Below are 13899 nucleotides of genomic sequence, written 5' to 3' on the forward strand. Positions count from 1 at the left end.
GAAGTTCTTTATGATTAATGATCTCTTCATAGAAATTCCAAAGTTGGAACCTCTCTGAATCTGCTGCACCACTTAAACTAGATGATCTGATCTCTTAGGTAATGATTAGTTCTAAAATACTGAGTCCATATCCGTATACATAGAGTATAGTGCAGTGATTTAAAAGTAGATGCTCTATAGGGTGGGAGGGAGACTTAAGAAGGAGGGGACGTGTGTATATCTTGAATAAATTTAATACAGAAAAAAAAAAGTAGATGCTCTAGAGTGAGATTGCCTGGCTCTGCTACTTAGCATCAGTGTGACCTAAGTTAATCAACTTCTCTGTACTAGTTTCCTACTTGTGAAAAATAAGAATGTACCTAAAGAATTTTAAGAATCAAATTCATATATGGAAAATGCTTAAAACAGTACATTTTACACACAACTGGAGCAAACAGTGTGCATTTAACAACACATACCTTGAATTTAAAAAGGAGGTGACCTATGGGAAACATAAAGGACAAACATAAAGAAAATAAACTATATGCTTACTGAGTGCAAGCTGCATGCCTTCAACCACTTTCCGTTTCCCTGTAGACGGTTTGGATTTTTTACTCCGCACAGTTGACCCCCGACTACTAATTCCACTAATGACTGACATGGTGTCATCATCACCACCAGCTAGCAAAGAATTTCGGTATGACATTAGTGGAAGCCACACGTCTTCTCTTCGGAGTGACATCTGAAAGGTCATGAACTTTTCCAAGTAAACATACCTTAAAAAGGAGGAGAAACCATTAGCTTTGATACATTAAATTGCCATAGCTTTTTTTTTCTTTTTGCTTATTCCTAATAATCTTAAGACTTACATATTATATGGAACACACAATGATTAACTAGAGTTAAATAAAAAGTAAATGAGAATAAAAATAATGGTCAATGGATCTGCATTTCCTGAAAGCATTCCACTAATAACTGCAGGATATTAGTGTTCTCTTTCTCAAAATGTCTCTGTTCTATCCTAACTTTACAGATTCCCTCTGTTAGAAGAACAAATCTGAGTCATATTTTTGAAAAGAGAATTGGATTTAAAGATTACACAACTTGAGTTCTAGTCCCAGTTCTACCAACCGCTAGCCGTGTGAGTGTGCGTATATTACTTCACTACTTATTCTAAGCCTCATCAGTACAGTGATGAAAAATTCTGTCTCTATGAAGATTTCCCAATAAAGGAAATAATTCACAGCATTTTGGCTTATTATTTGTTGAGCACCTATGTCTCAGGCAATGGGGACAGATGCAAAGGTAAATCTGATATGGCCTCTACCTGCAAAATATTTTCAGAGTAATGGAAGTCATACATCTACCCTTGGATCCAAGTATCACAAGGATTCCATGACTTACATATAATATAGCAACTAAAAATCAACTAATATTTGTGTAACTACTGTGTGCTAGGCGTTTTCGTCTTGGGCTCTTTAACTTTATTCTTATAATCCTGTGAGGGAGATATTCTCCCCATATCATAGATAAGGAGAGAAAGGATAGGGAGATCTTCCTGATCCAAGGATTGAACCTGTGTCTCCCACACTGCAGGAGGATTCTTTACCGCTGAGCCACTGGGGAAGCCCTATATATGGTAGTACAGTACTCCTCAAAGTGTGGTCTGTAAGCTGGCTATCAGTCAGAGAACTATTAATCATCTGTGACAAGATGTGCAGTCTGAGCCAAAATCTACTTACTAACGGAAACATTTACAACTATGTATCCACCACATAGTCTAACAGAACATTCCAGATAAGTAGCCCTCTCTGATGCCATTGCCTTTTTCCCTCTTTCCAGCCACAGAGGTTGCCATTAACCTGAACTTGCTGTTTTTGTCCCTATTTATAATGTTTTAATACTTATTTGTCTGAAAACACAGCACCATTTTGTACTTAGCTTTTTGCACACAACATTTTAATTTAAAATCTAACCATTTTGGAAGACTGGTATCAGCTAACACTATGGTGGTAATCATTTTCCAATATATATATCAAATCAATATGTTGCACACCTCAAACTTACACAGTGTTATATGTCAACTATATCTCAATGAAGTCAGAAAAACAATTCTGAAAAGATGAAAGAGATCTCAGGGTCTAATATGTAACATGGTGGTTACGGTTGATGATACTATGTAAATATATAATATTATATAACTGAAATATGCTAAAGGAGTAGAGCTTGAGTGTTCTGATCAAAAAAAAGGGTAAATAATGTAAGGTGATAAATACGTTAATTAACTTAATTATGGGAATCCTTAGACAATGTATATGAAATCATGTTGTATACTTTCAATACATTACAAATTTATTTGCCAATTACAGCTCAATAAACTTGAAAAAATTTTTAAAGTAGATCAATTGAATTGTGTGAATCTTTTCAATCCCAATTCAATCAAATGAACTAAGAATAAAAGTCATTTATGACATCTAGAGAGGGGAAAGGCTACCCACTCCAGTATTCTGGCCTGGAGAATGCCAGGAACTGTGTAGTCCATGGGGTCGCAAAGAGAGTTACTTTCATATATGACATCTAAGACTACTAGAAATTTGAACAATTAGATGGACTTTTAATAAAGTTAAGGATTTATATTTACTTAAAAATATCTAACAATTTTGACCACTGTATAGTATTCTATTGTATATTAATCTATTGATCTCATTTTCTAGTTGACAGATATTTAGTTTTGTGCTTTCTCCTAGTCAAACAATGAAACAGTCAATTTTTTTTTCTTTTTGGCCATAAATATGGGAGACCTGGGTTTGATCCCTGGGTTGGGAAGATCCCTGAAGGAGGGCATGGCAACCCACTCCAGTATTCATGCCTGGAAAATCTCATGGACAGAGGAGCCTGGTGGGCTGCAGACCATGGGCTCACAAAGAGTTGGACACAACTGAGCAACTAAACATATTAGCACATGTGGGATCTTAGTTCCCTGACAAGGGACAGAACCTGTGACCCCTGCATTGGAAGCAGGATTCTTAACCACTGGACTGCCAGGGAAGTCCCCAACAGTCAAATCATTTATAGTTCTCCTTACATATATATGTAAGAGTTCCTCTCACGTATCTACCTTTGAATAGCATTACTGGATCATGATGTAGGGAGAATCTTAAACTTTACTACATACTACCAGATATCTCCAAAGTGGTCTTGTACCAGCAATGTATAAGTCTCTATTGCTCCACATCCTTGGCACTATCACACATCTTAAAGTTGTGCTAATCTACTAGGTGAGAAATTTTTTTTAATTGTTTTTAATTTTTATTTCTCTAATTAATAGTATCAATGCAATTTTTTTTTTTTTTTGCCTACCATCACACAGTTTGTGGGACCTTAGTTTTCCAGGCAGGGATTGAATCCAGGCCCTCAGCAGTGAAAGCACAGAGTATAACCACTGGACTACCAATTCCTCAATGCAATTTTAAATTGGGATCAATTTATATATAATAAAGTTCACAGAAAATAAAAGTTGGATCACCTCTGTAAATGAATGCAGTCATGTAACCCATACACCTATCAAGATACAGGATATTCCCATGACCCCAGAAAGTACCTTGTATCCCCTTTCCCATTTAGTCTTTCCAACTTCAACAAGTACCACTATGGTGAGTTCTATTAATATAGATTAGTTTTGTCTGCTTTAGAATTTCATATAAGATCTATATAATCGTTAAATGCAAAATACTAGTGGGCTTTAAGAAGACATGACTTATACTATGAGTTATTCATATTCTTCTGTCTTTTTATACCTCAAAGCCCGGGGTTGGGAGGTCTGGGAGGGAGGGATGAAAGAAGATTTTGAGACTTTAATTCCACTTGTTGGGCTCTTTTAGAATGTAAGTCATCATTTTAGAAGACCAAACCATAAAAGTATTCTGTTTAAATGGTCTGTTGAGAACAGGACTTGTAGTTAAAGTACGAAGATAAAAGAGGGAGACTTCTACTTTCCAGTGTAGTCATAGCTCAGGACACAGACAAAGACACAGATGGATCAGCAATATTATTGTCTGCTAAATGTTTCTTCCTTAGTTAGGCTGAGCAAAGAACTCAAATAGGAATACAAAAAGCATTCCAGTTACACCTTTAAAGATACAGCTACACTGTAAAAAGAAGTCATAGAATTAAAATATAATATTATGCATAAAACATAGTTGTACTCTTAAAATTATAAAATTTCTGAAGCATAAAGTTTTTGTGCATTAATGAAATCCTACAAATCTGAAAGAGAAACCAATTATAACAAATCTTTAAGAATTCCAAAGCAAAATTAAATAGAATATTTCTAGTAAATACATACACTGTTCTTTTGTCTTGTCGGAGTAGTTTAGAAGAAAATTCACTAAGAATATCAAGAAATGCCAAATTTAAAGGTGGATGGCTCTCTCCTTGTGGATTAGGTTCTTTAAAAGCAAATTCTATGCCATCTCTGCAACAAAAACAAAAAAGACAAATATTTAAATAACTACAATAGAAAATTTAATAACCTAGAAAATTTTTCTATATACTTTCACTCCACTACAAAAGATGCTTCCTTTCTCATCTGTTTTATCTGAGGAAGAGGGACAATAAGGAGTCTATAGAGAATGAGCATTTACATTTTATGACACTGTTATTTTGTTTTGGGTGGATTGTTTTGATTTGTTTTTTATTGGGGGTGGGGGTGGGGGCGGGCATGCTGGAGATCTTAGCTGCTCTCACCCTAGCAGTCAAAGTGCTAAACACTGGACTGCCCAGGAACTCTGAACTGTTACTTTCTCTGAAACAAAACAGACACAGAGACACACACAGGCCCTAGCTGGTTCTTTAAAACAAAACAGACACAGACACAGACACTTCCCCTCCCCGACACTGGTCTTCATTACAAATGTGATCTGGCATATCTACATTCTTTCCTCAGTTTTCTTTTCTATAAAAAACAACCCAAATCCTTTCACATAATGATCAGTACATTTTCTGTATATTTCAAGACATAAAGGAGATCAACTATAAAATCAACTTAAAATAATGATTACAGACTATTTGTAATGACTATTTGTATTTGTATGAATCACTAAAGAGTAAAGTTCAAAAATTATACTCAACTCGGGGCCAATTTTACCTGTATTTATTTAACAATAAATACCTCTATTAAGACAACTACCCAACGTTACACATATATGAAGTAAATACTATATTACTTCTCAGAATAATTACTGTATGTGTGGTCCTTAAGTATTACCTAAAATTCACAACCAAAGTATTAAAAGGCAGAAAAAGAAATCTGAGACTTCCAGAGCCAAGTGAAAAGGTGGGAGTAAATTAAAGTTGAGGAAAGCATAGGACCAACTTAAAGAGCAGAATAATTTCTGAAAGGAGACATTTAACACTTTCATGACTAAGTAAGCAATACAAATTTAAAAAAGACACAAAACAGAGAGTTTTAAATGAAACGGAGCTCAAGCCTCTAGATTTTTCCAAAGGCAAGGCTCTTTATCCACAATAAAGACATTAAGGGTATTAATATCCACATACTGGTTATGTCAGAGATCTAAAATATACTCATATATAAAAGTATAATTGATCACTAAATTACATGCCTAAAATAAAATCAGATTTTTTCCAATTTTGATAAGGCAAAGAAAACATGCAGATAAAATAAAGATTGTGGCTCAAAATAAGAGAAAAGGTAAAGAGAAAATAAAAGAGAACAGAAACTTGAAACAAAGGAATCAAATTCTTCTACCCAGCCATGAGATCATGACAAAACGCTAGAAGAGATTTTATAATACCTAACAAATACATGTTTTCTTCACATAATTCATAAAGATTCTGTATGGCTTTAATTAAAGCAAAGACTTTTCTACAAAAGCTGTTTTAGTCCCAATTCATGTTTTAACACAGACAGCACTGTAACTCGTTCTTAAGAAAGGAGACATATTACAGAAGTGCAAACAAGTAATCAGGCACCAACTGAATTTGGTTATTCTAAACAAAAAAGCAATATACAAAAAACCTGCATGATTAAAACACAGAGAAGCTGAATAAAATTTGGAAATTACTTGTGTAGCATAGCAATGGCCTCTCTAGTTTTCAACTGATCGAGTCCAAAAGTTAAAGCAAAACGCCGAGCAAGTTCTTTAATGCCGCTAAAAGTTGAGGATGACCTATCAAAATTATAGCCATTTTCCTGTATCATTTCATTAAAAAGCTGTTTGGAAAGAAAGAAAGAAAGCATGTTAAAGTTTTTAATAATTATGGATTATTACTGATTTTAAAATATCATATTTTATATTTAACATATACTTGATGTTTATAAATAAGGCATTATACTTCATTCTAAAGCATGGATTTTTTAAAACATGATACAAATGACCAAAATTCCAGCACTTCACATATTCAAACTAGAGGTAATTACTGACATTAGAAACTTCTTAGATTAGTTATGACAGAATTTTTTTCTGTCACAATTAACTGGGTATTATAATAGCATATAAAAATATACATAAAAAGGAAACCAACTAAATTATTAGGCAACTATGTTCTTATTGACATTTAAATAATGGATCAAAAAGTAAGCAAAACAAAATATAATTTTTCAGCTATCAAACTGCCAAGATAGAATACAATGCATTCCTATAGTAGTTATGGCTACTACTCAAGATAACCAATGGGAGTTTGCATTTTGACTCAGGGAACTCAAACCAGGCTCTGTGACAACATAAAAGGGTGGGAATGGGGTGGGAGGTGAGAGGGAGGTTCAAGAGGAAGGGCTGGCTGATGCATGCTGATGTATGGCAGAAACCAAAACAGTATTGCAATTATCCTTCATTAAAAATAAATAAATTTTAAAAAAAGAATACAGTGCAATGGGCACTGATCTGGGAACATAAACTGAAATAACCTTTCTTTCTATACAGCAATCTGGCAATGTGCAGCAAAAGCTTTAGAATTTTCATGCTCTTTGACTAAGCAATTCTTATTATCAGACTTGATCCAAAAAGAATAATAGTAATATTTGTGTGCAATATATAGGTACAAAAATGTTTGTTTTAGTGCTATTTATAATGGAAAGAATTGTACACTCCCAATACAGGGGGCACAGATTCCATCCCTGTTAGGGAAACTAAGATCCCACATGCCACACAGAGCAGCCAAAAAAGAGCAAAGGGAAGTATTTAATGGCATGAAAGTGTTTAGGATTTATTAATATGAAAAACTAAGGATATTAAGACAGAATGCACATTTTTTATTTTTGTAAAATACGATTTAACACAGGCATTAAAAAGATTTTAGAAAGATGATTAAAAATAAAAACACTGTTAAGTGAAAAAAATTAAAGATAAGGTATATTTTTTCTAATTTTCCTAAAATACTTTCTATAGCTATTATTTTATAACAAAATAAGTTATTTAAATTCAACCTTTAAAATCTTTTAATAAAGAATATCAAATATGCAAATGAAGCTAAGAACTTTCACACCTATGTTTCTAAAAAGCAAGAAACTTTATCAAATTGAAATGGGTTTGGTTATGATTTACATGCATTTGGTCTCAACAAACCTAAGTATACTAAGCAAATGATTTTTGCCTATTTAAACTTGCCATGCCACTGCCAAAATGAAAATGACTGGTGTATTTTCACCACGATTGATAAGTGCTCATTAAAATTACATGTGCAAATGGGTACAGAATAAAGTAAAATTCACCTGAAACTTACCAAATCAAGTTAACCACAGCTAACATTTCAGTGATTATTTTTTCCAAATAGACACAGTGAAAGTGAAAGTCACTCAGTCAAGTCTGACTCTTTGTGACTCCATGGACTATACAGTCCATGGAATTCTCCAGGCCAGAATACTGGAGTGGGTAGCCGTTCCCTTCTCCAGGGACACAGAGATAGGCACAATTTTATAGTGATGCTATACTGCAATCTTTTTATTTTATTCTCAAATAAGGTAGAGATCTTAAATTAATACCAACTTACACTAATTTTAAGTGCTACCCAATAGCCACTGTGGAGATGTACTACACAATATATTCATCTAATATCCTAATGATGGACATTTGGATTATTTCTAATTTCTTGGTATTATAAATAATTTTGCAATGTACAATCTTGTATATTCATTTTGGCAAATTTATCCTATTACCACTGTAGACCAAAATTCTAAAAGTAGAACTGCTGCCTCAACGACATACACATTATAAATTTTGACATGTACTGGCAAAATGCCTACCAGGAAGGTTGAGCCAATATATACTGCTGACAGAACCTGTTTCTCTCATATCTTAGGCAGCTGTAAGTTTTGCCAATCTTGCCAGTCTAGAAGCAAAAAATGATCTCACTTGCTCAATGTTTACTAGTGGGACTGTGTACTTTCCATTTCCACTTTTACGAACTATCTACTGTGTCCTTTTGCCCAGTTTTTGACTGTTACCTTGAAAACCAGTAAGTGCTTATTATGTTAGCGTAACCATGGTACTCATGTCTTACCTGTTGCAAACTGAGAATAAGTGTCTTTGCACACTGAATTTTGTCTATCTGTCTTGTTTTACTCATTGTTTCTTTGATGATATCACCATAGTCGTTATAATACTAGAAAAGAAATTTGAATAAATTAGGGCTTTGTCTCTTAAAACTATTGGACAATAAGACTAATTTTAGGTTAGGCACATAAACATATTACAAGAATATATTTAGCTAAAATTAGGACTTCAAAGATACGTAAGAATGTTACTGAAACTTTATTATGATCTTTAAGCACAATCTCTAACATCAGTAAATTCAGAAATATCAGACAGTTAAGATCTAATTCACATGAAGTTCTAGAGTTGATTTTAAGGAGGTATAGTGTATAAAAATAATTAAGCATTCAGATTTTCAGAACTATTAGGTTGGTGCAAAAGTAACTGCAGTTTTGCACTTTTGAACTTTGCTGTTTGATATTAGAATACACTTTTAAATAAATGTGGTTGCTATATATCATTTTAATGCACATTTCTCAGTTTGTGGTTTTTTTTTCCCAATGAGTTATTACTTGCCATTTATTTTAGAGTAGGGAAATGATGTTAAGACAAAAAGCAAAGTCAAGTGATTTTCTTATTTGAGTTCAAAATGAGTCATGAAGCAGCGGAGACAACTCACAACAACAATGCATTTGGCCCAGGACTGCAAACGAACATACAGTGCAGTGGTAGTTCAAGAAGTTTTGCAAAAACAAGAGCCTAGAAGATGAGGAGCACAGTGGCTGGCCTTCAGAAGTTGACAACAACCAACTGAGAGCCACCATCGAAGCTGATCCTCTTACAACTACTCAAGAAGCAGCCCAACAACTCAACGTCGACCATTCTATGGTCATTTGGCATTTAAAGCAAACTGGAAAGGTGAAACAGCTCGATAAGTAGGTGCCTCACGAGCTAACTGAAAATCAAAAAAACCATCGTTTTGAAGTGTCTATCGTCTTCTCTTAGAATTCTACACAACAACAACAAACCAATTCTTGATCAGATTGTGACATGCAATGAGAAGTGGCTTTATGAGACAAACAGCAACAACCAGCTCAGTGGCTGGACTGAGACACTCCGAAGCACTTCTGAAAGCCAAACTTGCACCAAAAAAAAGGTCATAGTCACGATTTGGTGGTGTGTGGCCAGTCTGATCCACTACAGCTTTCTGAATCCTGGCAAAACCATTACATCTGAGAAGTATGCTCAGCAATTGATGAGATGCACTGAAAACTGCACTGCCTGTAACCGGCACTGATCAACAGAAAGGGCCCAATTCTTCTCCATGACAATGCCTTGACCCCACGTCACACAACCAACACTTCAAAAATTCAACACATAAAAAAAAAATTTGAATGAACTGGGCTATGAAGTTTTGCCTCATCCACCATATTTGCCTGACCTCTTGCCAACTGACTACCAAGCATCTCGATTTTTGGCAGGGAAAACGCTTCCACAACCAGCAGGAGGCAGAAAATGCTTTCCAAGAGTTCGTCAAATCCCAAAGCATGGATTTTTATGCTACAGGAATAAACAAACTTATTTCTCATTGGCAAAACTGTGTTGACTCTAATGGCTCCTATTTTGATTAATATATGTTTGAGCCTAGTTATAATGAGTTAAAATTCATGGTCCAAATCCACAATTACTTTTTCACCAACCTAATATTAAGTCAATGAATATTATCATAGTTACTTTCATAACTTATTCATTGCTAACGGCATGTATTTCATGAGCAGTTTCCAAATTTATTAATTTCCATATAGAAACTAACAGTCTGTTAACATTTAAAAGAAAAGTTACTGTGAAGTGAAGTTGCTCAGTCGTGTCCGACTCTTTGCGACCCCATGGACTGTAGCCTGCCAGGCTCCTCCATCCATGAGATTTTCCAGGCAAGAATACTGGAGTGGGTTGCCATTTCCTTCTCCCGGGGATCTTCCCGATCCAGGGATTGAATCCGGGTCTCCTGCATTACAGGCAGACCAGACTCTATTGTCTAAGCCACCAGGGAATCCCCAAAGTTACTGTATGTGGCATTTAAATCACACACTGCACATGATTTTTTTTTTCTTATTTAAGATTTTACATAACTACCAGAGATAACAGGATAACCACGCCCCTACATGACTAACAAAATTGACTTTAATCTAGAATACCTATGTCTAAAAGTTTAAAACTTGCAAAGTGACTTCAAAAACCACCAGTTTAAAAAAAAATCTAACAAGTATCATGCCAAATAAGTTTCAAAGTTATTTGAATGCTTCTATTATTTCAATTATTATTGAAATAATAATATGTATTATTCTATTCTATTATTTCAAAGTTACTAATACTTCTATCACATAGGAAACTATTCCAAAGAAGAATTAACTGGGTTTTGATAAATGTATTACATATTTTATTCTGTAAAATCAAAGGCTTAAAAATTTTACATTTATAATTAGATTTTACTTGAAAAAGGATTACAGGAAAATTATCATGCCGTATTTAGTCACGTTCTGTTAGTACAATCAGTAATATCCTTTCTACTACTACTTAAAAGTTAAAGAATCTCACATATATTTATGATGCTTGGGAATAACCTACTATGAATCTAAGCAGATTTTCAGGGCCTAAGAAACTTTAACTATCACAGTGCAACAGATAAAGAAAGGCAGGATACAAAAGGTAGTGAGTTACTCAAGGTCACAAGCTGCATAGTAACCAAGTTGAAACTATATTATCTAATTCTCCTAAAACATTTTTTATGTTACATCAAGCAGGGGAGTGACACTATTCTGTTGTTTTAAATTAAATCACAAATGCAATTTCTATTAATGACAGTTAATCTAAGACTAGCTGTTTGCAATATTCCAAACACAAATGAACTCAATAAACCCAAAATGTCCATTGATAGAGTGGAGGTATGAGAAAATGTTACTGAAAATGTTAAATATTTTAAGAGATTTCTTTTACACTACAAAAGTAACTTAACTATTAAAAATTTCAATGGTAACCAAACATAAAAGCAATATAAAAATATCTTGTTATCCACTTTTCAATTTTACCTTCATATACTGCTTGAAGATATCTGCAGCTGTATTCATCTCCACCACAGTATATACAATTAGCTTACAAAATGCTGCAAGTAAATTTCTCCTTTTGTGCAGAGCTTCAATTTTACTGGCTTCATCCTCCTGCTGACCATCTGAGGGAAAAAAGTTTCAAACATTAAGCCATCTGTATAGATATATATAAATAAGTAACTTTATTTTTATTTTGGAGAATGTGAAAAATAAAGAAAAAAAATTAAATAAAATAAGAATTATAACCACTCAATATCGTCATGAATGACCAGCCCATTTATTCCAATAGAAAAAAATTTTTGATGTCAAATCAGAAGGCTGTTTGATGAGCATGGAACAGGAACAAGTGGACTGAGTCAAAGGAACTGATGCTTAGCGAAGTCAGGCTAAGCCTGCCTAACATAGAAGCATGTCTAACCCATTGATCTACTTCCCTAATAGGATAGTTTGACAATGAGACCTGCATATTCACTATCTGTTGGGTAAGGTTTTTCTTCCCTAGGGGCAGACAACCTTAGAAATTGTCCTATCCCTTCTAAAGATGACCCCACCTCACCTAGAGCCCAACTTCCATTGACAGATACTTCCTTCATACATATTACAGATATTCAGTTAGACTGGCTGAGAAATCATTATTTTTAAGGGAACTTCACATACTTCTCCTCTGATTAATTATGTGAGATCTTGATATTTAATTATCAAAGGGATAAAATTATTTCCAAATTCATAGTTGAGAAAGCCAGACTACAGCCACCAAGTACTGCCAAAGGATTTTCAATTTGATCCTGTAAATAAAATTGTGATGATGCCTTTTACATAAAAAGCTATGCAAAGAATTTTCCTCTTGACAAATTTTATAAATGAAATTACTTATATCAAAAATATTGTGTATAAAACAAGCACTCTTTCTAAGAAAGTATTTACTTCACCCTGTCTCTGATAATCCTTGATAACTGCTCATAAATAAAAACCAAATGTTGAGACTAGGAATTTAAGACAGACCATCCAAAAAGTTTCTGTTATGAAAATTGCCTATTCCAGAATGCCAAAGTCATTTTCTCAGAAACCTAAAATGTACTGTTTATTCTCTTTAAAGAGTACATTGAACATACAAGCTAACTTTTTCTTAATGACTCTGTGATTATAAACGGATTTCTATACAATATTGTTCCAATCATTGTTTGGTACTGCTCTCAAGAACTGGAGGGATATAAGACTTACTCCCCCTACAGACTAAGTTACCCTACAGACTAAGTTACTTAGATATTAAGAGGGTTTTTTTTGAGTCCTTTTCAAAGTTTTCTTCACTTCTTATTGAAAATTAGCTACTTTTTTCTCCTGTAGGGATTAAAGAATGTTAGAGAAGTATCTAACACACTGGGCCTTTCATAGATGTCAGTTGCCATTATTGTATGTTGTCAGAGCCTCTAGAAGCATTCCCTATTTTACCCTCCCCTTCTAATCTGATGTGGGCTAACAAATCAAATAACCATGGGTCTACAATATCTGGGGTTAGATGGTATGAAAAGCAATGGAAACGATCATATGTTGCTGGTGGGAGGATAAAAGAATAAAACTACTTTGGAGAATAATTTGGCAACATGTGGTACAGTTTAAAATGCACATAGACTATATACTCTAGCACTTCCACTCAGGTATACACAAGCACACCTCAGAGATACTGCAGGTTTGATGAGACCACCATGAAGTGAATACCACACTAAGATGAGTCACCTGAATTTTTTGGTTTCCCAGTTCATATAAAAGTTATGTTTATACTATACTAAGTCTTACTAAGTATGTAATAGCATTATGTCTAAAACATGTATGTACTTTAATTTAAAAACATTTCATTGCTAAAAAATGCTGATCATCATATAAGCTTTCATGTAAACTGCAATAGTAACAACAAAGATCACTAATCACAAATCACCATGATAAATAATGGAAAAATTTGAAATGTGCAAAAATTGCCAAAATATGACATAGAAACATGAAGTGAACAAATGTTGTTGGAAAAATGGCATTCACAGACTTACCTGATACAAAGTTGTCACAAGCCTTCAATTTGTAAAACTACACATTATCTATGAAAGTGCAATAAAAGGAGGTATGCCTGTACACTAAAAAAGCATCTGCACATGTGCTCAGGAGATAATTATAAGAACATTTTTGCAATATTATTTATAATAGAGGAAAAAATAGAAAAAAACTAGATGTTCATCAATATGAAAATGGATAACATGTGGTTAATTCATATCACACAATATTCAGCAGTCAGGATGAATAAACTATAACCACATGTCCACACTGATAAATTTCAA

At 33.9% G+C, this 13899-nt stretch overlaps 1 protein-coding gene across 7 annotated transcripts in view; it reads right to left on the reverse strand.

The window, feature by feature from the left end:
- STAG2 (stromal antigen 2) overlaps window positions 1–13899 on the reverse strand; it is a 129841-nt gene that overhangs the window by 13685 nt on the left and 102257 nt on the right. For all 7 annotated transcript variants that reach the window (XM_027534976.1, XM_027534970.1, XM_027534972.1 and 4 more), the window contains 5 exons: window positions 11558–11697; window positions 8500–8601; window positions 6066–6214; window positions 4325–4453; window positions 532–755 (listed from right to left, as the gene is read on the reverse strand). In XM_027534976.1, coding sequence (XP_027390777.1) covers window positions 532–755; window positions 4325–4453; window positions 6066–6214; window positions 8500–8601; window positions 11558–11697 — 744 coding nt within the window. The remainder of the gene's footprint in view (window positions 1–531; window positions 756–4324; window positions 4454–6065; window positions 6215–8499; window positions 8602–11557; window positions 11698–13899) is intronic.

Source organism: Bos indicus x Bos taurus, chromosome X, assembly GCF_003369695.1.
Source record: "Bos indicus x Bos taurus breed Angus x Brahman F1 hybrid chromosome X, Bos_hybrid_MaternalHap_v2.0, whole genome shotgun sequence".
Taxonomy (NCBI): Eukaryota; Metazoa; Chordata; class Mammalia; order Artiodactyla; family Bovidae; genus Bos; species Bos indicus x Bos taurus.